The sequence below is a fragment of the Mycteria americana genome, chromosome 20 (assembly GCF_035582795.1).
Source record: "Mycteria americana isolate JAX WOST 10 ecotype Jacksonville Zoo and Gardens chromosome 20, USCA_MyAme_1.0, whole genome shotgun sequence".
NCBI lineage: Eukaryota > Metazoa > Chordata > Aves > Ciconiiformes > Ciconiidae > Mycteria > Mycteria americana.
The window spans coordinates 7,472,942-7,499,148 of record NC_134384.1 but is presented as its reverse complement, the minus strand read 5'-3'; the positions used below and the strand labels follow the sequence as shown (position 1 = coordinate 7,499,148).

General features: G+C 49.7%; 1 protein-coding gene across 2 annotated transcripts in view; it reads left to right on the top strand.

The window, feature by feature from the left end:
* Positions 1-26,207, top strand: part of LGR6 (leucine rich repeat containing G protein-coupled receptor 6) — a 148,907-nt gene that overhangs the window by 47,055 nt on the left and 75,645 nt on the right. For both annotated transcript variants that reach the window (XM_075521642.1, XM_075521641.1), the window contains exons 2-3: positions 5,527-5,598; positions 16,590-16,661. In XM_075521642.1, the coding sequence (XP_075377757.1) occupies positions 5,527-5,598; positions 16,590-16,661 (144 nt within the window). The remainder of the gene's footprint in view (positions 1-5,526; positions 5,599-16,589; positions 16,662-26,207) is intronic.

Here is a 26,207-nt window from a genome sequence, read left to right as displayed (position 1 = left end):
ACAGAGAGAGATGGCTGGGGAATGTCTTCTCCCTGCCATAGGTAGGAGCTGCTTTTTCTATAGGAAATGTCCTAGCCCTGTGATGGCTTCCAGAAGAGCACCATCTCTCTGCCAGTCATGTGCACTTTGCAGATCTTGAGCCGGATGCACATCTGGCTCTGAAGGTTGTGTGCTTGGCCTCAGCCACAACCATATCACTGCAGATTTCACCTTCAAACCCTCCTGACTAAGCAGCCACAATCTCGTGTTACTCCAGTGTGGCTTCAACCTGCTTTGCTTTAGGTCTGTTGACTGCTTGTGTTAATTCACATTAGAGGGCATCTCTGGGGAAACATTTTGCTTATAGTCTGGGAAGAGGTATATCAGGAGCTTTGGGGGTGGCAGACAGAGTTCATTGCTCCCCGGTTTTGTGAGCAGCTTTTAGACACCTTGAGTTTGTGTGAGACACATCAATCCCGCTGTCCCTAGAGGTATGTCCAGGGGATATTGCTTAGGCCTATCTTTGGCAAGTATCGCAGGGTGCCCTTCATGCAGACCCACATACTGTAGCATAAAAAAACTTCCATTTTGTCCTAAGACCATGCACTTCTACAAGGTCCTGCAGGTGCCTTCACCAGAGCTGGACAGAGTCTACTGGGACTGTGCTGCTCCCCACAGGGACATCCATGGCTCCATGTTTCAGAGCACCAGCACCACAGCCTGCATCCCACCCGCCCAGGCAATTATGCCAAAGATAAATTCCTTTGATCTTGAAAGCTCATATCATCCCTGAACTAAAACACTGTGGTAACCATCTCCTAGCACTGTTAAAGACCATGGCAGACAGTCCTACTGGAGTACCCAAAGCATGGTGTGTGTCACATAATTTTTTGGTAAGGAAGATCAGCTAATCAGTGAATAATCAAAGGTTGTTCATGAAAGAAGGCGACATCAAAGCAAATAATTTAAGGAACCCCTGGAGGGCCAGAGTAGTTGTAAGGTCTGAGGGTGAATCACATGAGCTCAGTTTCCATGAACTGTGTCTCAGTTTTCCTGCAGGTACAAGTTAGAAATGCTTACGATAAATGTTTAGAATTAGCTGGGGAAGGAGGGGATGTTAAATCACACTATAGCCATGATGGCTTTGGGGCAGGGCCATTGGAAAGCATAGGTAATTTCAACACCTAATGCAAGAGGCCTTAAAAGACATTGCTTCATGGGTAAATGGGGGTGATACCAGAACAGAGTTTCAGTTCCAGGAATAGCAGAGTAGTTCACTTTACTGTCATCATTTCAGACAACAGCCATGCAAAATGATTTGACAGTGAAAGGTTTCCTGCTTTTATTTGTTAGCTTTCAGAGAGGACAGAGAGCCCAGTCACTGGGGAAAGAGGAACACGGGAGCTCTGGGACAGGAGAGGAATGGCTTGTCCCAGTTCACCAATGCAGTGTGGTCTCATGAACTCAAAGGCAAGAATCTGGACAGTTCCTCTGCTGGCCCTACATTGCAAGCCTGGGTGAAGCTGTAGCACCCCATTTCCTCTCCTATCTTTCTGCTTTATTCTAGAGTTTAAGAGACTTTGCGATCCTAATTATGCTTTTTGTGCATTTCTATAATGCCTGTTATGGTACGGCCCCCATCTTTGTAGTGGTTTCTCCAGTGCCAATGACAATAGCCATGCTTAGATATGAGTGATCGAACACTTCTTTGACTCCACTGGATGCTAGTCACTCAAAACAGAGTGGAAAAGCCAAAGTTGGAAAGCCAAAGTCATTGACAGAGCTGAGAAAGGTCAGAGGAGTCCCTAATCCATTTAGTCCATGAATCCCTAATCCTTCTGCCAGATGTTACTGGGAAAAAAAAAAATCCAACAAGGTTCAAATACCATGGGTTCGTTTTAAAATTAACTAAATGTGGCTGGCTGAAGTAAGCATCCTCAAACACTTGAAGAGATAAAATAGCTTCCCTGATTACCCTGACAGGAAGCATTTCCACTCTTGCATGCACTGGGGATGTACATAACACAAGAAACTTTACTAAGAGGAAAAGCATGAGCTTGGGAAAACACAGCAACAAGTCAACAACAGCTTTACATGAGTAATAAGTCAAATATTTACTCCCACAACACTTCAGGCAAGAATCCTGTGCCTCAGCTTTCACACAAGCATGGACAGCCTGTGGAGAAACATCTTGTACTTTTGTGGCTAGCAAAATCACTGAACCCAGGACTGTGCTCAGGAAGTTCATTTCCAGCCCTTGGAGGAACTCATTCTTCCTTCACGCCATCTGTCCTTGCACCATCCCCTCCATGCTGTCCTTGTACCGTGGCCAGTCCAGGAACTCCACCACACCAAGCCAGGTGTGATGTCCACTGCTCTAGAGGAGCTGGTGTGGGCCCCCCATGGGATATCACACTGGAGAGTTAACAGTAAACACAGTCCTAAAGCTGAGTCATTGGCACCATATTTGCTTCGCTGTTCATTAGCTAGCAGACCACTACCAGGGTTTGCCCTATGGGCCTCCTCTGTTCAGTATTGTAAGTGCAGATGTGTTGCACTCGAGTCCTGTAGGACTGCAAACCACCAGAGCACCCAAACACCCAAAACATCAGTGAGTTTTAAATAAAATGACCCAAAGTGTTCCCCATGCAATAGCCTTGGAAATCCAGGCTGGAGTTTTCTTCACTGCCCCAAGAGATGGTGGGACAGAGCCCCTTCCCTCAGACCTGTCTGTGGCCAGGAGCCCCAGTGGTGCAAGAGAGTGAGGAAGGGGAGCAGGGCATTTAAGGAGAAGTCATGCAAGGTGGACCTGTGAGGCTGTCAGAGTGATGGGATAATGGTATTTCTCCTCTGCCTTTTGGAAGATTTCTTCAGAAACCAGTGTATTTTTTTCCTCTTCAGGCTATTGATCAAGGGGGAGGAAAGAAGGGGTCAAAACATCTTCGGCCTCCCCATTACCACCAGCCACATATTGATGTGCTGCTGGGTATGACTGATGCTGAGGGTCTGTGCATCCCTGCAACCCCTGCCTGCCCAGGGGTGTGGAACAGACGCTGTCCCCATCATGCCTAGGAAAGGGCTGGGCACCCAAAATGCAGTTCAATAAGGTTTGAAAAGTGTACTCTGCGGCAAGCAAGGAGTATTCCCTACAGTGCCAGCAGAAGGCAACTTAAGAAATTTCAAGGAGATCTTGGATGTTTCAGATCTCTGTTTTGTTTCATTGCCTTTCATTTTACGTTATTTTTCGTTATTTTTACATTGTTTCACAACATGTCAAAACATCAGACTGATTCATTACAACATAAACAGGAGACACTTTGAAGTAGGAAAAAAAGATGTTTTAATGGGTGCTAAGTAGCAACTGCCGTTAGGGATTTAAAAATAAAAATAGAAGCAGCACAAAATAATATTTTAACCCTTCCGTTGTATCACGGGATAATCCAAATATAGAATGCAACGTTGCACACAGAACAATGCAGACAATAACTTTACATTTGCATTCATTCTGAAAACAGAATTTCAAATTCTCATAGGGCTTTTGGGAATTTTTCCACCACTTCTTCGGAGAGGAGAAAGTTATAAAGAAAAAAAAAAACAAACTTTGCCAGGAGTATCTTCAAATAGGGCTCAAACTGCACAGTTTTGTCACAGGACACATCTCCAGAGAAACTGTAAAGGCAGGCTTTAGACCCTCTCCAAGTGTAACCTGCCTCCACCAATGCCAAATAGATCTGGTCAGAAAGTGGGGGGGGGTTGTGGAAAATGGTGCAAAATTAAGAAGCCTACACCCCCAAACTTTTTCAGCCTCTTTACTAGCAGAACTGGGGAATTTTCTCACTGAAGAATACAAAGAAATTTGAGTAATTTTTTCAATAAACCTATTTTTCCACTGAAGCAATTTCCTACCCAGAGCCCAAAGCCAGCCTGTGATGCTCCAGGGCATTTGATATGTGACCTGTAGTCTCACGTCTTGGGTCTGCAGGATCTCAGTTCAAATGGCAGTGTGTTGTGCAGATGGCAGCCAGCTCAGAGAGGTCCCTCTTGTAAGGCTAGGTTTTGCTGAGGGTAACTTTTCTCCTTCATGCTTCAGTCCTTGTCCTTGGCACAAGCCTCCTTCCTCCATGCATTTGTCCAACACCAAGATAGATTCCCACTGATACTGGTGATACTGGGCAGATGGGGGAGGGGGGGGGGGGGGGGGGAGTGTCACATCCTTCCTTAGGCTCATGAGTCCGTGATATTTATTGGGGGAAAGAGTAAAGTAAAATGCCTTTATTATTGTGTTGTGCCTCCTTATTCCCACATTACAAGAGAGAAACCTGTCTGTCTCTGCCACTTAGTCAAGCAGTCTGAAGGAGCCAAGCAGTGTCCTGTCTATACACAATGATTAAAAATAGCCCCTTCTTCATCATATGAGTCTACCCAACGCCTCAGATGGCATTTGACTGGATTGTTTTGCTTGGTTGGGGATATGGCCCATCTATTCCCATTGGCTTTAACCATGCCAACTTTTAATTCCAACTCATCTTTCCTCATAATTGTAAAAATTGATGCTCGCTTGCAGTCACCTGGACACAGCTTGCTCTAGACATGGGTAGCAAGCACGGTTTTCTTCATGTGAAGCTGCTCATGAGGGCAGGGTTGCAGCTATCAAGTATCAGACCTCCTGAAGGGCCTCATAGCCCAGAAGCTTCCTTGTTTTTTCCAACTACCAGCTTGTCTAATGCACCATTTCCTGCAGATTTTGCTACTCTTATATCCTAAGATGATGACAGCTCTTGCAGTCGGCAGCTCACAGTGACTCTGTAATGTGCTAAGGGCTTAAGGCTCAGCAGACCCCCTGGTCCCCTTGGGTTGTGGCACAGTCTCCTCTGTGAGGGTCTGTCAGACCCTAAGCAGATAGGAGGTGAGCCTTTAGCTGGAGATGACAAAGACTGAGACAAGCACAATCAGACAGATTCCTTCCAATGCCTAAACTCATACTTTCTCACCCATGGAGCCAACCTCCAGCCCTTGTTCCTGGTGCTACTCCTCTAGTTTTTCCAATTTAGAGCAGGCTTGTCCAATAGGATGTACCCCTTCTTCCATGGCTCGCTCTCTCCTCAAAAACAGCTGTCTATCGATGCACTGGAAAAGCTCCCTGTGGTGTCTGGCATGGCCAGTGGTCACAGAAAGATACTTTTGGGCCCAAGGACATAGTGTCCTAGTCCAGAGTCACTGGGCTTCCTGTTCACTCTCCAAAACCTGTGAGACACTAATACTCCTTGTGCTGTTAGGAAATGTCCTAACTCGCTCCACAGCCTGGAGAAGCTCAGGCAGACCACCCTGAAGGAGCAAGTGTCTCTCTCTGGTTAGTCCTCTTCATCCCTTTGCAGGCAGAGCCTGGGCTGTGATAAGATGCTAATGCTGCAATGCAGTTTGCAGGGGATTCTCTCGCTGAAGTGCTTTCCCTCTTAGCAGAGAGGGACGCAGAGCCTGGCACTGGGGTTTATTCTGTGCAAACCACAGCATGACTGATCAGACACTTCTGTCTTTCTTCCCCACTAGAGATCTGAGCATGAACAACATTAGCCGGCTGCAGCCCAGCACTCTCCATCACCTGCGTTTCCTGGAGGAGCTGTAAGTATGGAGCGACCGCGCCGGGAAGAGCATGGTCGAGGTGGCAGGTGGAGACACCTGGAGAGGGTGCCTGTGGCTCCAGTAGCCAGCCCCAGTGTTGTTACTGGGGCTACAGGCTGAGACGGAAGGAGGCTGCACACTGGGAGAGGGTTTAATTGCTACTCTAACTGTAGGATTTGATTGAGGACGTTACCTTTAGGCTATGATGGTGCATGTGGCAAAAGTCAAAATAAAAGAGGACCCAATCCATTATGCAAAAATCAACACTGTACCCTGGAGCAGAGCCAGCAAACAGGGAGCTTCATTCACCCTTCTGCATACAGGGTACCCCTCACAGCCTCTTGCAGTCCAGAGACACCTTAGCTCCCAGGCACTTTGCAGTTCAGACGGCAATGAGCCTGGGCAATTGAAGTCCAAAAAATTTGCCCCAGAGGCTGAGGTGTCCTGCCATGCACCAGTGTGTACCGCGGTCTGAGCAGGCACACTCAGACACAGCAGCAATCACTTTCCCTGGGGATCTGCATGTGGCTGTGTGTCAGTGAAGGAGTGGCCCCACTTCTGAAAGTGTGAAAATTAACCACCAGCATTAGAAACCACTGGAATCCCTTGGGAGCCCCAAAAATGGGAGCCGGGGGGGGGGGGGGGGGGGGGCAGAAGATTGAGGTTGGCCATTTCTGCATGGGTATATTGCACCTGTATGGTCTTATTCCACTTGACCATGAGAAATACCTCCAGGTGTTATTCTCATGCTGTTGCTCCTTTCAACACAATAGCTTCTGTTGGAAAACGCAGTTTCTTCAAAACACTATTATTACATCACATGAAATACTAATATTAATGCTGCATTTGATGTATGTGTTGTAAACTTACTGTATATATAACTTACTACAGTTTAATTTGTCTAAATGAAACACTTTGATTTTACTGAATCAGTTCTTCCAGCCACCGCCACACACGACATTGACATTTCAAAAATGGTAGCTTCCAAAATGTCGGAATTTCCCACAGAAAAGGTGTTTTCACTGCCCTGAAAGGAGGCATTTTCACCTCCCAGATGTACTTTCCCACATGCTCTGCAGTGGAGCAACCCTGAATCATCAGCATCCAGTACTACAGTGTAATGCCAGTGATGTGCACAGGTTGTGGTGCTGACCTGCCTAACACCTTACTGACATGAGCCTCTGCACTGTATGACTGTGTGCAGTGCTTGGACACCACTGTCATGAGCAGAAAGTCCTGTCTGTGCATTTAGAAAAGAGTTTGCAGACAAGCGTACATAGTTCTGTGGACACACATATGCAAAGACAAACTTACTTCTCTGAACTTTCAGTCTTGATTAAAGAGACCAAACCAGATACTATTGTTCATTATTCCCATTACAGGTCAAATCTGATAATTATCAAATCATAATATAGGGTTTTAACTTCAAACAGTCTTGCAACTCATCTTCATCTGTCTATAGCTTCTATTCATTAGACTTTTAAGGACCCCAGCTACCCAAACTCCCCTCCCCATTAGGCATGTACAGACTGAGCAGGAGTCATTTTTTATCCTTCCTTTCTATCCTTCTGGAGCTTGAGCTACCCATAGAAGGTGGGGTTTTTGAGACCTTGCATCCATCTTGTAGCCTTTCTCTTTCCATTTTGTCAACATCTGTGTTGAAGTGTGGACACCCAAAGCATGCAATGGAGGTAGTACAGTTTTTCACACACAGAGACCGTACTCTGTTGTATGCAATTAACAGTTGTCTTGCTGCAAGCAGTCGTGTCCGATTACATGTCATGTACAAACAGAACAGTCTCAACCAGCAATGAATAAATATTCATAGGCTCCAAAAGAGCCAGCTTCCCACGGCCAAAAATAATTATGAATGAAATAGACAAAGAGGAAAAATTTAAACAGGAAAATCTGAAAAATAATTGGAAGTTGTTAGAGAACATTTTACTAGAGGTTCAAAATGCCACAAGTCCTTATTCGGAAAGCAAAGGTATCTTGACTAGGAAAAATCACAGTTAGGAGAAGAATTGGAAACTGCATCATTATATATCTATGCATACCCAAGTTCATGCTTGAATTTGATAGCAAGAATATAGTAATGCTATTTATGGAAATCAATAAATTGATATGAAATCAAGCGAGAAAAGATTTTTGTATATTATCAGAAATCTAAAGTGATTCTTTCAACAACAGCATCTAGACAGGGACAGTGTGTGTATAGACATTATTCATAGGGCTGTCATTGACCAGTAATACAACTTGCCTGGCATTTCCCCTGCTCTTTTCACTTATATCTTTACCAAACTTTTATCCCAAAACATTACATCAGGACCATCACATTTGGGATGGGATCACCCTCTGTGATGGGACGTGCACAAGAATCAAGCAAACAAATCCTGCCTGTTTACACATCCTCAATAGAAGTTTGTTCAGGTTTCACAGCTCAAATCTCTGCAGATTTCATCCACTCTGAACATATTCCCTTGGGTCTACTGGGATGACAAGTAGCACATGAGACCAAGCCTTCTGTCTACTCCCCCCATGGAAGAACTGCCCATCCTGGGACATGCTGAGTCAGTGAAGACCAGAAAATCCTGCTGAGCAATGAGGGACAATCCGCGTATCTCAATGTTAGTGCCTCCTGGGGAGGAGGAAGACATGCCTGCCTGCCTGCTCTGCAGGAAGAGAAGGGCTGACAATGAAGAAGAGGGCTCTGCTGCAGCCCGTCCTTGCTGCAAGTGCCTGTCTTCAGTCAGATAGAAACATTTCAGCAGGCTTCTCATCTCCATGGATTTTGGATGACCTTACAGCCCCAGCCTGCCTCATACCCTGTTATATTCCCTGTTACATCCTTGATAAAATGAGTAACAGGCTGGAGGATGCAGCAACTGAGGACAAAACTGGCAAAATTCAATTCAAGGTGAACCAAAACTGATGTTCTGGGGCTTTTGTCAACCCAAAAGATTTCCTTGACCTGAAACAAAAAAATCTGTTTCATTTTCAGGTTACTTCTTAACCTTTATTTTTTAGCTTTGGGTCAAGCTTGAAAAGAAAATGGTATTTCAAATGGTATTTGCTTTATTACAAAGATGACTTAAATAAGATGCTTGAACATTCTGAAAAAAAATCACAGGTTCCTCAGCCAAAAATATTTGCCAAATTCAACACAGACTTTCAAATCTCCTTTTCAGGTCCCCTGGAAACTTTTACATGTTAGGGATGTTTTTACTTTGGTCTAATGCTGAGAAACATCCCAGAAACTCTTGACACCCCTGGCCCTTGAACACATATGAATGTGATCTGGAACCGTCATCTTCTTTGACAGTCAGAGAAAGTCCATGTTCCTCTGCCTCCTCCACAAGCTCTTCACAGTTCCTCTCTCCTGCTCAGCTGCTGCCAACCTTCTCTCGTTAGATCTAGTCCCAGTAGCCCAGGGCCACAGAAGCTTGGAGGAGAGCTGGGGTTTCACACATTTTATGATTCCTCTTCTTTCTGTGCCTCTATTTTAGTACCATCTCAGGCTCCCCATGAAGGTGGAGTTTCATGGAAGTCAGAGATCAGCTGGACTCAAGGCTCAGCTTGTGCATGGAACTGGGGTTAAACCGAGGAACAGGAATACTGGGAAGGGGAAAGAAAGCTGCAAAAGGGTGTAGATGAAGCGTATGTGTCCCATGGACACTGAGGACAAATGTGCCATGTTGCACACCCTTCAGGCTGCTGTGGAGCACCGTGAATCCAGGTTGCTGGATCCACCTGAGCCCCGAGTATGTCAGTCCTCTGCAGGCACCCATGCAGGGTGGGGGCATGCAGGGAGCAAGCAAGAGCAGGGTGGTACCTGAGAGTCTTGAGGACAGTGAAGCAATCACCCAGGCCACACCACGATGTCCAGCCGGGCTGTATCCCACAGGACATTTCTGCATTGGCTCAGCTCCCTCCGGAGACCAAATGGCTGTGTCCCCCAAGGGGTCAGAGGCAATGCTGTGGTTAGGGCACAGATGAGGGCACCAGGACTGCTCCAGGTCAAACTGCTCACTCACTGTGTGGTCTTGGTAAAGCAATTTTCCCTGCCAGTGCCTCTATTTACCCATCCATCCAGTGACGAGAACGGGCCTCTCAGGTGTGCCAGGACCTGTTAGTCATTAGTTTTACTGCAAGCTGCTCAGGAAGGTGTTGCGGATGCAATTAGCGCTCATGCTCGGAGGCTGCCAAGAGACCAGATTCTCCAGTTTCAGCAAGCTTGGAAGAAGCAACGCCACCAAGGACTCCTCTCCGATGGCTCTCCGTCAGTCTGTGCTCTCCTCTGTCACCACCAGCCTCCAGCTCCAGCGGAGAAACAGCACAGAGACAGGAGAGGCTGTGCTGGGAGCAGCCACAGTCCCAGCCCAAGCACTCACCGGTCCTTCCCTCCAAAGAAAGCCTCCAGTGATAGAGGTGTTCAGACCTGGGCCTCACACAGGCAGGGAGCAGCCCAGAGTTTAGTGTGTCTCCTCTTTGTTTCTTTCTTTTTCTTCTTCTTCTTTTCTTTCTTTCTCTCTTTTTGGCAGCAGGAAGATTGTTTAAAGTTGCTAATAAATTCCAGTTAATGAAGCCTGAAAAGCCAGAGCTGGGAGCCAAGAGAAACAAGAGCAATCAGTACAGAAGGAATAGAAAGAAGATCTTGAAAGCCAGCCTGGGAATAATAACATGTTGAAATGTGTTCGCCAGCAAGGGCTTTGTTACCGCGCTTTGAATCCAAACATGAGTGCTTGGTGCCAAGAAGAGAAACTGCAGCCAAAGGCAGGTGTTCATTGCCATTCACCTCTTGCTTTGGGGCACAGCGGCAAGATCAGACCCCTTCCCAGCCACTGGCTCTTTCACCTGCCTCTCCTCAGGCCCCGAGGGTAGAGGGACTCACCATCACGGGGAGTGCTGTGCCTCTGCATCGATGCAGGCACAGCAGGCTCAGGACCCACACCGTGGCCTCCCCTTGCAGGCTATTCCCTTTCCTAGGCAGCTCTTGCAGCTCAAGGGACTGGAGGCCAAGAACCAGCATAAAAGCAAAATGAAATAAAATGCAAGTGTGTATGCTGGGAATGTGAACACAGCAGCCCTCTCCTCCTCCCCTGCACCAAGGCAGAAACCCCCTTCCCACTCCTCTTTGCATGCAGGTGCAAGGGCCAGTGGAGCCATCACGGATTACGGAGCACCAGCACTGCTGCAGTGTGCCCCTGCCTGGTGGTGGAGCACCCACCAGCACTCATGTCAGCTCCCAGATATCTGAGACATCCATCTTTGGGTGTATTGTCCAGCACCGGGTCTCACTCCAAGGCAATCTCATTCTTGTGAGAGGCAGCACTGCAGTAATGCTGGCTTTGGGGCATGACTCCTTCTGGAGTGATAGCTCTGCTGTGTAAAGGGGTGCTGACATTTCTGGGTGATGTTCAAGTGTGCTGGCACCATGGTGAAAAGCCCTTCCTGGTTCAGTGCAGTAACATGTCTGGACTAGGGTACTCCAAGAAGAGTAGCTTTGGGTTTCCATGACACAGAAGGTTCCAGAGGTCTCTGGCAGAGAGACAAACGCTTATAGGGCCATGACCTTGCTTTGCCATGTTGAGATTTGGGGGCAGCATCACTGCTTCCTTGGTAGCCACCTTGCCTGACACAGCTCTCCATTTCCAGATGGCTGCAGGTGAGGAGCTGCAGCTCCTCTGAGTGCCTGGGCACCATGGTTCCCCCAGGATGCTGCCTAGCTCCTGTGTCTGAGAAGGTACCAGGATGCTGCAACAGAGCACACTGCTGTGGCTTCTGCAACTTGTTAGCAACAAGGGAGCTAGCCCTGGTTCATCCAGGACTTTCTGTCCTCCTTGTTGACATTGCTTCTTGGCAGAGGACACCACTGGTTGTTGATTCAGTGGGTGGGCAACAGCAGAGAGAGGGTTAAAGGATAATTCTTCTGATGAAGCCTTCCGAAGGTGCAATCTGGCATGGTGCAAAGACAGATGTTGGCCAAAGTACAGGTGGGAACAGGGGTGGAGGCCTTCTAGGGGGTTCTCCATCTTCCACGTTGAAAAATGAAGTGAAGTTATTGAAGGATCCCAAGTGAAATTCAAAATGTTGTGAAAATTTAGAGATTTCAATTCTTTTTCTACTCCAGTTAGGCTAGGGATAGTGTTCAGCATTTGAAAAATCCTTGCAAGTGAGGATAGCTGGCCCCAATTTTCCTGAAAACTGCCTTCCAAATGACTAACTCTGTTCTGGGGTACCCCAAGTGGGGCACCCAGAGGAGAGTCAAAAGTCAAAACTGCTCTGAAGGCTTGGAGGGAACAAATCTCCCCTGAAAACCTTGATAGTTTATAATGTAAGGGGATGGAGTGAAGGCATTCAGTGTCCTGTATTGGGTTGTTCATTAAGGAGTTGTGTCTTACTAAATCTCACTTGGCAAATGAATCCAAACTAGCTTGCATATGAACATTCGTGTGGGTTGAAAACTGGCTTGAGGACCATAAACAAAAGAAACGAATGCCATCAATCTATCGAGTTGGAACAGGCATTCGGTGGGGGCACGGAGAGCAGAGTTAGAAACAGGCCTGCATAGTCTCCTCCTCAGGGATGGAACAAAGCAATAAAGACCATGTTAGAGACACCTCCAGGTGATACCAGACTAGGACCAGCTGCAGATTCCTGTGTGGGAAGGGAGAGTCCAAGCCTGGCTCTTTTCTCAAATGTGCCATGTTTTCACTTGCATGACTTAATTGGCTTCATCCCTGTTTTGCACCAGCACGAGAACAAACTCAAGCATAACACGGAGCCCTTGGTCCCCTGTGCACCCAGGGGATGGCACTGTCTTGGCATGATGACACTGTTTAGACAGGAGCGTGGAGAATTTATCTGGGCACAGATTCTGCCTTGACAGTGTTAGTGCTTGAGAAATGAACCAGAGCAGGAGATCAAAGGGGGAGGGCTGACACGCTCAATAAAGAGCTGGCAAGGGGAAAATTCCACTGGGATATGGACACACATGTTTGTCCTGTCCTGCCAATGGGCAATGTTCCTGCCTCCTAATGTGAATGATAAGGGCATCATCGTGTTGCCTGAGCACATGACGTGAGTGATCATGCCCAACAAACAGCCTTTGGGCGTGCCATGGAAGTTGTAGCATGACCAAGAAGCCCAAGATACAGGAGGGGGTGGGAGCCTGTGGTAACTGAACTGCAGCAGCCATGAGGTGGTAAACCATGAGTTTGTTCCAACTTGGAGTGTATTGGGAATGCACATCAAAGCCTAGAGGAATGTTCCCAGAAATCACGGGAGTGGGGAAGGGGGGGGAGCAGAATCTAAAATCCACCAAACACACAAGCTTTCCAAAGCAAGCCAGCCAACTCCAGCTCCCACCCTCCCCTTCCACCTGCCCCTTCTCTCCTTCTTCCATCGGTCACTTTAAATCCAGAGCTTTCCCCTTCTCCCAACCCTGTCTCACGGTGTAAGCTCCAGGACAGCAGGGCATACAGCTGAATGAAGTCTGCCTATCCTAAAAAGAGACCTGAGCTGACTTGGAGCAGAGCTTATGTGCTGTGGACCAGATATTCACCCCTGCAAGAGAAGCTCCTCTTCCCGCTATGTGCTTAGGGTACGAGGGAATGCCACCTCTCAGTCCTTCTTGGTGGGGTTATTTGCTTCAGTCTTCTCCACAGAAGGAGCAAATGAAGAACTGTCTCAGGGGAATTCACACTGGCAGCATCACTTCAAATGTTATTGTTCCCTTTTAAATAGAAATTCACTATTTCAGTGAATTTCCTGTGGGATCTGGCTTCTGGAGATGTGTTCAACGGGTGTCTGTCTGCCAGGCTGGAAGATTTCTGAAAAGTTTGAGTGAGAGGGACAGATGGAACCAAGCACTAGGGAGATTGCCAAGTGACCATGGACAGAGGAAGGGTCAACACACAGGGAGACTTTCGTCTCTTGGGTCTCTTACACGATCTGGCACAGGAGCTAACGACATGGAAGCAGGCATCTCTTCCCAGTGGCCACTCCTTCTGCTGGACAGGACACCCCAAAAGACCTGACCATTCCTGACCAGTAGGTCTTCTTCCAGAGAGATGGGACAGCTGTGCCCCCTTGGCTGGGACACCTGGCTACCACTCACAGCATCATGCAGCTCCTGTCCTGGGAGGTATAGCAAACCTCCAAAGCCCATGCCTCCAGACCCTGTGTGCACGTCCCGGCCATGTACCCCTCTAGGAAAGCAAAACCTCAGCCTGTGTGCACAAACACAGACGTGTCCCACCTCCCAGTCTCTGCATGCATACATGTAAGCAGAGCCCATCTTAGACCCCAACGGCACTGGCAATTGCTTGGGAGATGGATTTAGTGAAGTGGTTGTGGCTGGTGCCTCCCTTTGTGCCTGCTCCTTGGCTCAACATGGAGCTCTACACCTTGGGGAGCGGAGCTAGGCTGCCCTGGCAGCAGGGAAGAGGTAAAGCTAGAGAGAGAAGACCCAGAGACCAGAAGTGAGCCAGGGACATGGCATAGTCTCAGTGTAGCAGGGCCAAGGACAGAAGCCCAGTGAAACCAGGGCATCTCCTGCAGAGTTGTTTTTCCCCTCGTGTTCGGTTTTGCCCGTGGTGCTGAGATGCCATGAGCTGGCTCAGCACGTGTCCCACCAGCACACGGGGCTCCCTGCCACCTTGTTCTGAGGCCAGGAGCCCCAACCTGGGCTCCATCCAAGCTCAACACTCCTCTCCTGCTAATCCTAGAGGTCCCAGATCCATTTAGGGACACGGCAAACACTCAAACACACCCAGGAAAGTGAACATAAAGGTGCAGAGCTGCCAGGAAACAAATCGAGAGGCACATTTAACTGTGAATACATGCAGACTGCTGCCAGCGAAGGCATGGGGGCAGACCGGAGCTCCAGGGAGGTGAGGACAGACAGCCCTCTGTAGAGCAAGCGCAGCCTGGTAGGACAGATGCTGGGAGCAGGCTGAGGATGCCATGCAGGAACACCTCTCCTCCAGGCGAGCACTCCAGTCTCCTGGACAACACTCCCTCCCATGTGGAAATCAGCAATCAAAAGGAGCAATTACCCCAAATCACAGCCCCCAAGTGACAAATAGCCCAGCTTGCCAGGCGGCTTGCATACTGCAGGGAGGCAGGTTGCAACCTGCTCACACACATTAAAGAGACGACCCTGTGCTGTTTATGCTGTCGGAGGCCTAATTATGGGAGCAATTTTCTCTAGATTCCCGAGGGGAGAGACAGGGAGGGAGAGAGCTCGGGCACCCACACATGCCTGCCCTGCCACCAGTGAGTGTGGCTCCCCAAAACAGCTCAGATCCTCTCCATGACCTTTGCAGAGTCCTCACTGCAATGCACTCTGCTTCCAGACTGGATTATGCTGCTCATCCTCGACACCTGTCTCCTTCGCAGCCAGAACATCTAAAAAGAAACGGGCTTTGTCAATGCTAAATGAATACAACAAGCTTGCCAGCATCTGTGCCCAACCTCTTGGGCCTGGTTTGGACTTTCTGAGAGACTGAAGATGAGCCTGGTCACAAACGATATTCACTGTCCCCTTTGGGAGATGGAATATTCCACTCCAAGTCAAGTGGACAACAACAACTTTCTTACCTTGTGACTATGAAGAAGTCTAGCCTTGACGTCTGTTTAACCACTTGGGTATCAGAAAGTAAAGCACAAATACAGTAGTAATTTGGAGTCTTAATCAGGCTGTTGAACCTGTCTTCATGATTTCTGGCTGATGGGCATTGGAACTTGGTCCACGTTTGTCCTCATGGGAGAACCAGGAGGAGAAGGTTCTCCTTAGGTCAAGCCTAGACTCAAGAGTCCTGGACTTTACTCCTGGCTCCACCGCAAGTTCCCACCATAGTCTCTCAGGACTGCTGTCCTCGTCAGTGAAAGTGATGGCAACAGTGATGCAGTTTCCAATGTCACTGAAAAATCAAAATACCTGTTAATGCTCCAGCCTGCTCTGGGGCTTGCTAAAATTTGAGCGGTCTGATCAGATGATGCTGTACAATGGTGAATCCCACATGTTTCCTTGGATAAATTCTTTCAGCCAGTTCTGAACATTGTCCCTTGGTCTTTGTGCTGTGTCCCCGATGGTGACACTCTCCTCTGTGATGCTGCTCTTCACTTTTGTCTTCTTCTCCCATCTTTTCACATTCATCTCCTTCCCTGGCTGCACCGTCCCTATCCTTGTCTTCCCTCCTATGGTTTTCTCCAGTTATAGCTCACCCAAGAACCACTTTTGACTTTTCTGTCCTGGATTTGGAAACCATACTCAGATGAGCTGGCTCTATTGTGGCACCTGCATGGTACTCCCCATCTCCAGCCCCTTCCCTGGTCTCTCCTCACAGCAGTGATACCAAACTCTTGTGTGTTGAAGGAGCTGGGCCTTAGCTGTGATCACACATGTCAAAGCAGGGCAGGGAATGGGGGATTGGAAGTAAATCAGGTGGGATTTGATGGACAGGACAAAGGAGAACCTGCAGGATGCAGAAACAGGCCATATGCAGACAAAAGGGACAGATAAGGGTCCATGATTTAGAGACAGTCCTCCCAGGACCATGCATAAGCAGAGGGTAGCTCTTCCCCTGCTCCACCCTCACTGTCAGATGTCTGGTGTAGAGCAGGATCTGTAGGCTGGTCAGTGCCCTCAAGCAGAGGTCCCTCTCACAGGCAGCCTGTGCTGTAATTTCCATGGAGTGGAGTCCTCTGCAGGTGTCCAGGGAATTACTTCAGCCATGAGCTGTCGCTGGATGCTTAAAACACTGGATTCAGGTCTGGCAGGAGTAATAAGCTATTATTTCTTTGCCTGTTCCCCAAGCTGTAAAAGAGGATCATATGCAAAGGTTGCCTGGCCACAGCTCAGCTTGCAGGTGCCGCAGCCTCCTCCCCAAGGGGGCTGTGGCAAGATGCATGAATTGTTAAGCCTCTGCAGACAAGGGACTGTCATTACAGTGTTGACACATTACTGGCTCTTCTTTTTGCTGCAGACGCCTCTCTGGAAACCAGATCTCCAGGATCCCAGGGGAAGCTTTCTCTGGCCTCTACAGCCTGAAGATTCTGTAAGTAACTCACTCCCCTCTGCAGAGCCACCACTGCCCCTGCCTTCTCCAGCCCCTCATGCCAGGCACTGGCCACACAACGCGTCTTGCAGCCATCCAGAGAGGAATGCAAAGTTACAAGGTGGTGTGGTGTCAGTTGTTAAACCCATGCTGGCTAACGTGCCCCTTGGTGAGTGGGGAGCTGTGTCCCACCCCAAGGACCTCCCACCCCCCCTACACTGCTTCTTTGCTTCTGCTACAGCAAACCATGAGCAGGTCACCTCCAGGGCACAGCTGTCCATGCTGTGTGAAAACACACCACAGGAGAATCTTCAGAGGTTCACATTTTGCATAAAATTCACCAAATGCCCTGACGTGGTGTCCCCCAGATGTGTTGTCCAGACCCCAAACTGGCCCCCATCTGCTCTGCTGCAGCATCTTGAGGCTGGGTTGGACCAACCCAAAAGTCCAGATATCTGCACTCTGGCAGCCACTGTGGAAAGCTCCTGTGCTCTGTCCAGGTCAGCTGCCTCTTTGCAACCAGCCTGCCCTTGCTGCAAACTTCCTCATGGCCCAGGAGGCTTCTGCAAGGCTCTGGAGAGATCTTTGCCTGGGAAGGGTGGGATTCTTGGATAGTCTGACTTCAGCCTGAGCCCAGCCTGACCCACAGGGGCAATGGGGATATGTGCAGCTGGGTCCAGGAGCACTGCAGACATCAGGCCATACCTGGGAACCACCAGCCCTGGTAAACAAAGGCTTTCTTGACATTGTGGGCAGGCCACCCACCTCTGCCTGTCCAGTGGGGAAGGTCTGAGTGACGAAGGTTACCAACCAGCAAGTTCCTCCCCAGGGCATTTTCCTACGGGCCAGGGTACCTCACTGCTTGTGCAGTCACACCGGTTTTTGCATCTTTGCATCCATGTGACAGCAGGTTCTGTGCAGGGTATTGAGGTGGGAGTCCCTTTTTCTCTTTCAGGAACCATCTTAAAAATCTCCTGCAATAAACATTTCATCCCCAAGGGGATGTTTTGAACTCAGCCGCAATGTGAAATTGTTGTAGCCAGTCCAGTTTATACAGAGCGAGCAGGTACAAACCTGCTCCCAGGATTAGAGAGTATAGGGCTGTTTACTACGTCTTCTGAAGATGTAAAGTATGAATCCTGCCCTAAATCTCAGGGCTTAGAGATTTATCCATCCCCTGCATTAGGCAACAAATCAAAGGAACTGAGGAAAAACCACAGCTCTCCCACCCAATTTCAACAAGAGGAACTTTCTACTCCAGGAACGCAGGAGCTTTTAAAGCCGCTTTTGATCAATTTCTATTTGTGTCAGGCCCAGGTAACTACTGATGCAGAGTACAAGAGCAGTGCCTCCCTTCCGGAGCCAGCACAGCTCCCTGCAGGTGGCAGAAAGAGAGGAGCATACTCTCTCGCCCGACTGCCCGCATGCAGATGGGGTCATGGACACCCCGTGTGCTCCACCACGGGGCAGCACCAGGAGGAACCTGTTCATGAGTGACCACATTGTCAGGAGAGGCTTGAAGGCTCAGAGCATTTCCAGCTGGGAAATGGTTGCATGGAGAAGCTTGCTCCAGGTTGTCTTGTGAGAGCTGAAGTTGGTGTCCTTGTGCTTCAGGACAACCTGCCTTGCTCTCAGCTAGGCTGTGCCCAGTGACACAGGGTGGCACTGGGCTGTCATACCAATCCTTCCGGCTGCAAGGCTGCCTTAAATTTACTTTAATCCCCTAACCTTTCCCATGGAGGTATGCAGAGGACTAGCCCAGCTCCAAGGCCAGGGAAGGAAGGGCTGATGCTCAGCGACTGGCCCATCCAGACCCTGCCATGGGCCTCTTATTTAAACAAATTCCTGCCTCCTAAAAGCAGGGGCACTGCCAGCCCTCATTTCACTGGGAGCATTTCACTTTCCAAAGACTCTGATGCTTTCCTGGCCAGGTTTGCAGGGATGTGTTGGCCTGTCATGTGCTCTTGCTATAGGAGATGCTCTGATTGCTTTCTGTAATGATACCATGGGCTCCACAGGAGTGAGGTCACTGGTGGATGCAGTTGCAGGTCTCTGCACCCTCCAGGAACAGCAATGATTCACCCTCACCTATTTCTCTGTCATGATGAGAGTGAGGCCAGCAGTGAGAGACATGGAAAAGATAGGCTGGTCCCTGGGAATTTGCTGGAACAGGCACTAGAAATTTTGCTAGGACAGGCCTTAGGAGCATCAAGCTTAATCACATTGGAAAGGCTCTTGACAAGGATGGCAAGTCCCACTGATTTCCTCTACTGAGAAAATCCTGAGGAAAAGCACAAGGTGCTGAAGAAGGCAGGGGAAGGCCACCATGTGTTTCCTTCAGGTTGTGATTCAGGTCCTTCAGGTCACTGCAGCAGTGACCTGGTTGGGGCTGGTGACTCCGCAGCAGCTCAGCAGCAGCTCTGCAGGATCTGCTCCATCTCCCCATGGACTGGGGAGAATAAGTGTCCTTCCTGGCACTGGCTTGCTGAAGAGTCATGGGTCACTCTGCCTCCCCTCTGACCTCCTCCAGACAGGAGCGTGAGTGCAGGGTGCCTTCCACAGCAGCACCACAACCTCATTGGCAGCACAATAAAATCACCAAAACCTCCAGTAGGGAAAGGTGATGTTATTGCCATTTTACTGGCTGGAAAAACCAAGGCAGGAACCGAGTTTGGAAGCAGGGTGTCCCTTCCCAGCCCATTGCAGAGTACCTTGCACCTTCCCTCAGAGTCTGGTTGTGGTCAGGGGTGGAGAGCAGAGCCTGGAGAGAGGCTGTGGTGCTGGCTCACCCTGCTCCTTGTGCCCTGGGAGTGACCAAATCCTCAACCTCTTCCCAAGCCATGTCTCGGCTCCCTCTTCCCTTGCTGCGTTTCTCCACCCCCATCCAAGCCTGCTGAGGGCAAGACACCCCTGGTGAGCTAGCTTCTCCAAGATCTCCATGTGACCTGGCACTTTGAAACTGAGAAGAGCAGCTTCAACCCAGAAGACTGTAGGAGGCATTTGGGGCTAATGGGGACCTGCAGTGATTTATAGGATACTGTCATTATGGATACTATGGATACTACACAAATACGGGGGAGTGTAACCAGCTGTAAATTGATGTAAACTGGTGTTCCTCATGTAGCATACAGAAGTGTGTTGGGTAACTGGGGAGCATAAGTTTGGCCCCAGTTACGTCCATATCCTGTGGGGCTGCCATGAAGCTCCACTGTGCAGAGCAGTGCATTTCATGGTGACACAAGCCACAAGCTGCTCACCGCACTGCTCCCCATCCAGATCAGATCCTTGCTCCCTTAGGACCAGTATAACCACTCTCAGAGTCATGTGCTTTTCTCTGCACTTTAATCTCCACAAAAAAACCCACAGATCTTGAAGAAGGTAGCTGGAGAGGTAATCTGAAGAGCCCATGAGGCAGGAAAGATCAGAGAAATGCTGGGATGTCAGGTATTAAAAGACAGGAACAGGGAGAAAAGTCCTGTCTCCTCACTTTAGACAGAGGCAAAGCATTGAGTTTATACTGAACCATTCTGGCTCTGTTGAAAATCAAGAGAGAAGAGGACTCGGGGAGGGCAAGTCACTCTTCAGGCTATACACTGAGCTTCCCTGGGGGTTCTGGGCTCTGACAGCCAGCAAAGGCTCAGAGGCAGGCTGCTGGGCTGCAGGGATACCAACCTGCAACCCAGACAACCACCTGTGGTGCTTCTGCACCTCTTGATGCTGGGCAGCCTTTGGCCGGGCCATGCTGTCCCATCTGGGACCTGGCCTGCAGGACGTGGGGCAGCAGGAGAGCAGCCAGAGGACAACGGGAAGAAGGATGAGGAAATGCCAGATCCTCACCTGTGGGGAGACGTGAATAGAAATTACAGGGGTGGTAGAACAATGTAATTGGAATAACTCGGTCTAGAAGAGAAAAGGCTCAGGAGGCAGCTCAAGTGGCTCCCTCTGGCTCCCTCTGCCCATGCCCTCCTCCTGCATCTCCTGCACAAAGCTGGTCCATGGGCAGCACAAATGGTCCCAGGTGTCCTGGTGCATGCAAGGGGCAGTCCGAGCCTTAGACACTCCGGCACTCTCAGGTCCTTGCTCCATCGACTCCTGATTTGCCTCTGTTGTCCCCCACCTCCCTGCTGTTCTCAAAATGCTTCGCCTGTTCACCTTCCTGGGTCATCTTCTCACCACTTGCTCTGTGTGGACACGGGCCAAGTGCAAGGACCACAGAACACCACGAGCTTCCTTGCTGCTGCACCCAGAGCCAGTTCCCACAGGGTGCACGCTGCAAGGCTGGTGGGACCCCTCCGAGAGGAGCATCACACACAGAGGAACATGGGGCTGGTGTGAACTGTGTCCTGGCAAGTCCATAATCATCGGCCCTGGTTTTCCTTCCACACTTGTGAAAGAGGAGTGTGTGCCCCAGTGATCAATGCCATGGGTATTCTCTGCAGCCTGCTGGGATGGGGAAGCTCATCCAGGCAGACAGCTGTCACACAAGGACCACTACAACTTCTGGGGCTCCGGGTCCTGCATACGGGTTTGTTTCTGTAGCTGAGGTGTGCTGGGAAGATAGGATACTGGGTCCTGCAGCCCAATGAAGTAGAAAAATAAATTGCGTTATTTAAAAACAGTGAGAAGGATCAGGGGTCTGGTGATGAACTAAAGGAACAATGAGTCAACAGATGTTACTTAACGTGAAGTAGAGGTGAATGAGGATGGACGTAAACCTTTAAGGACAAGCAGCTGCTTGGAGGGAAATACATATTCTCCATATCTGAAGGCAGGACTAGCAGGTTTTGGAGAAGATGGCACCAGGGATATTCAGGACAGATTGCATCTACAGATGTGGATGCTCTATCACAGGTTGGGTGAGGTTTGACAGGCGACAGGCATGGCTGGAGTTGGGAATGGCTGCCTCAAACATGCCCAGCTGAAGCCTGTAGGTATTCAGGAGCTGACTCACACTAGGATCAGAGATCTTGCTTGTGGTGACAGGGGTGTCCCCCGAGGAGACAGGCTGGTAGGTGGGATGGTAGCAATTTTCACCATTTAATTTTAATGTGCTAGGGCCTTAGAGCTAATTGCGGTCATGTGCATGTCCACAAGTAAACTCTTGCATGCGTCTTGGGCTGTCAAGGGGCCTGGTGCTTTCCCAGTCTTTCCAGAGAATTAGTTTATGTTTAAAAAAGGATGGGAAACACCCTGGGAATTCCTCTACAAACCTGCCTGTGCAGATGGTCCTCTCCCTGCCCTCGGAGTGAATCCCAGAGCTACTGGAGGCAGGACCAGATTCTTGGCTCTGCCTCCTCTGGCTGCTTCACTTTGCAAAAACCACCTGGAAAGTGGCCACGAAGATAGGCCTGTGCAGAAACCATGCAGGGGTACACCCGGGGAAGCAGTTGTGTGGAGACTTGGAAGAGAGCAAGTGAAGAGCCAGGCTGCCCCACTACCAACAAAACATCATGACACAGGGTACTATGCTGAGACCTTCAGGCACCGAGCCTTCAGCCAGCCCCCAAAGGCAAGGCGAGATGTGGCCTCCTTGGCTCCCCTCAGATGAGTGCAGACTGACAGCGACAGATGCTCGGCAGCGGTAGCTGGTGCTCTGAGGTCTTCTAACTGGTGGGTACATCCCTTTGCAAAGAGAATGTGCAAGTGCACCTCTCCCAGGGGCTCTGCTCTGCAGCATGGCCAACCCCCACCCTCCCCACAGAGGCTGACACTCCTGAGTCCATGCTTCGGTGCCAGGATTATTGGAAACCAGCTCCATAGGCTAATTTGTCTCCTCTGCCAAGGTCCTTCCCTTGCAAAAGTAACTCCTTAGTCCATGCTCTCCTAGCCTTGGAGCTTTCCAGGGTGGCAGAATATGCCGCTTAATCAGAGTCTCTGGAAAACTGGAAACTTCCCCATCCTTCCAGACCTCCTCGTGAGCTCCCTGGATGCCCCTCACCTCCAAGTGCTCTGGCTGGAGCTCCCTCAGCCAGGAAGCATCCATCCCAGCTGGCCATGTGGCTGAGCTTGTGCTGCCACGGCTTCACACCACATCCCACCCTCGCACATGTATCCCTCATCAAATGCTCCTTTGCACAAGCAGGACTGCCAGGCCTCTTACTTTCCTGGCTGAACATGCTGCAGCAGTAGCAGCACTTACTAGCCAGCAAGGAATCCCACACCAAACTCCGCAGGGAAAGACTCCAAGTACAACCACAACCTCAGCCTGCCTCACCCCAAAACGTGGAGGGCAAAATGCCTGGGTGCATCCTCTTGGCTGCAGACCAGCAGCCAGCCAGCTGGGGTGGCCCACCCCGCTGCTCCGTTCCTCAACAAGCCTCAGCCAGTCTGTGTGAGTGCGCAGACCCAAAGCTGCCCACAGCCTGCCTGCACAGACAGTGGTGTGAGTGCTGCCCAGCACCTGCCTGCACAAGCGTGTTGACCCAGTGCTGCCTGCAGCCACTCGCACCCACACACTGCCCCAGTGCTGCCCATGGCTGATCTCCATCAACAGGTAGGCTGGAGTGAGCCTGACAAGAGTGGCGTTGCTCTGCAGATGCCACATCTCCTGGCCGGATGGACCCCACCCAATGGCCACCCCCAGTGGTCCCTCCTCTTGCCCTCCATGAGCTACAATCACAGCATCTCATGTGGTCCAGAACAGGCACTGACTAGCCTGGCTTGTGAACACACATCAAAAAACATCACCAGAAAAGCCATATTGCCCCAGGATGGCAGGTTTGCAGGTGGCTTGGGACACTTCAGGAATTCCCAGACAGACTCTACCTCTTTGACAATCCCGAGCCTGTGCAGAACAGAAATGGCTTTGAGACAAAGGGAATGGTGTGGCACATCCAAGAGACGCTCCCATGGGGAGGGAAGAGGAACGTGCAGAGGTTGGAATGTCTTTAATCCCCATGCACAGGCTCTAGGCACAGTTGCCTCAAGCAATAACAGCCCTTTGACTGTGCTGGCTGAGTCACTTCAGCCTCCCAAGATGGGGACATCTTATCATGCACAGACCTGTACCTCTGAGGGCTGTAAGTCTGTTGAGACTGTCTTGTGCAAGGATCCTGGTGTGATGGGACCTGATCCCAGCATTTTTCTGGTCGTTCAGGTGTGGTCTCTGCCAACAAACAATCCTCCTACTTCTGAAAATAAAACATGACCTCTGAAGAGTTGTGATTTCTGCTGGCCCCAGTGTCGTGCTTTAACCCTAGCCAGCAACTAAGCCCACACAGCCGCTCTCTCACTCCCCCCCAGTGGGATGGGGGAGAGAATCGGAAGAGTAAAAGTGAGAAAACTCATGGGTTGCAATAAAAACAAATTAATAGGTAAAGCAAAAGCCACACATGCCAGCAAAGCAAAACAAGGAATTCCTTCACTACTTCCCATGGGCAGGCAGATGTTCAGCCATCTCCAGGAAAGCAGGGCTCCAGCACGCGTAATGGTGACTTGGGAAGACAAACGCCATCGCTCCGAACATCCCCCCTTCCTTCTTCTTCCCCCAGCTTTATATGCAGAGCATGACGCCATATGGTATGGAATAGCCCTTTGGGCAGCTGGGGTCAGCTGTCCCAGCTGTGCCCCCTCCCAGCTTCTTGTGCACCCCCAGCCTACTTGGCGGGGTGGTGTGAGGAGCAGAAAAGGCCTTGACTCAGAGCAAGCACTGCTCAGCGATAACAAAAACATCTCTGTATTATCAACACTGTTTTCAGCACAAATCCAAGCCATAGCCCCATACAAGCTACTATGAAGAAAATTAACTCTATCCCAGCCAAAACCAGCACACTCAGTCAGACTGCTGTGGACAGCAGATTGTGTGTCTGTGTCTGCCAATGCCTGCAAGCTCCAGTATGGTCACCTGAACAGTGCCAACCTAAGGTGACAGTGCACCAGCCAGACCTGGTTTTGAGCACTTGCTGGCCTGAATAGTCTTTGCTTGTCATGTTCATCAATGTCCTCAGCTTGTCCAGAAGGCTTGGTGCTGCATTTGATACTGGCTTATGAACCAGCGCAGTCCTGTAGGACTTTACTCATTGATACAGCTGCTTGAAGACAGAAAATTGCACTCAGCAATTGAGAAACTGCACAACCAGAGTGGGCATAGGGCTGGGTAGGTGGTGAGATTGCTCCATGGGCACAAGAATTCAAGCTCTGACCAAGGTTGTCTCCAGGCTGCCATATAGCAGCAGCTTGCAGTGGGAAAGCTGATGAACTCCAGTAATTTTGTTTGAATTGGAGCCAGGATCTGATGGAGAGGCAGGAGCAGAGACAGATCCTGATGGAGAAAGACTGAGGCCAGTGTGATGTGGGATCACAGAGTTGCTGTGATCCTGTGGACTCTGGTCCAGGCTCACAGACCATGCCTGTGCCTCAGTTGGTCACCCTGCCACGTACCTGGGATACTGATGCAGATCCCTGCACCATCCTCCATGCACACACCCTGGCATGCAGCTTCCTTTCCTCGGGGAGCATGAATGCAGGGAGGCAACAGGGCATGCCCAAGGCTTTCAGGGACATGAAGTCAGGAGATGACTGGTTTGCAGAGTTGCTTCCTCTTTGCAATGCTGTTCACATAAGTCATGCAGTGACCCCTTAATGCAGAACATATTGGCCATCCTTGGAGCTGGCCTGAAGCCTAGGACTCCTGCTGTGGGTGCTTTCCTCAGTGAGCTACAGCATTGTCCTCCTCCATCTTATACAAGACCAGCATCCCAAAAGGGGAAATGTCACCACTTAGACAGAGAGGAACCGTGTGATCCTGTCCCAGCTCTCCATGTGTCCTGCTCTCCTCTGAACCCTTTTGCAATCATCCTTTTGTAGCAGCGCCTAGGCACCTCAGCACAGAGCAGCCCCAGGAACCTGATGCCACAGCGAGGAGAGGTGCTTCTGCTAGTGTGTAGGGACCTCCTTGACATCATCCCCCAGGGTCTGGTACAATTATTCGACCTCTTGCCATAATCATGCTATATGCTGTGGTTGAAAGGGCCTTCTATGAAAAAAAATAATATGCAAGAATGGTTGAACATGACATGTAAGGATTGACTGCAGCGACCAGGGGCCTGATGGGGGTTGTCCTTAATACCAGACTATAAGAAAAGCCATCCTGGGACATCCAGTGGTAGATGCAGCATGTCTTTTCCTGCTCAAACCTGAGCTCCCAGTGAGCAGAGCTGGGGCTTTCCTAAGCTTGAGGCTGAATGAAGAACTTCTTGTTTAATACCAGGTTGGCCCTGTCCCTAGAAAATTATCTAACCCTGTTTGGAACTATTTTTGGCCTCTCTGTATCATGTTCTGATGATGAGTTATTGGAGGTAATTACATGCCATATGAAGAAGCATTGCTTCTTGTCCCAGCCCCGGCATCTAAAAACTTCTCTAGCTGCCCTGCTGTTGTGAAAAATAGCACTGTCTAGCACTCCAGTGGTTTCAGAAGTCTCTGATGCATCTTCCTTAAATATCATTTGTCTGTGCCAGAATGGTTCCATCTTGGAACCAGTCCATGCTGATGGTGGTCTGGAAAGTCTCTAGTTTGTGTTACTGGTTGGAGAAGGGACTTGTAATA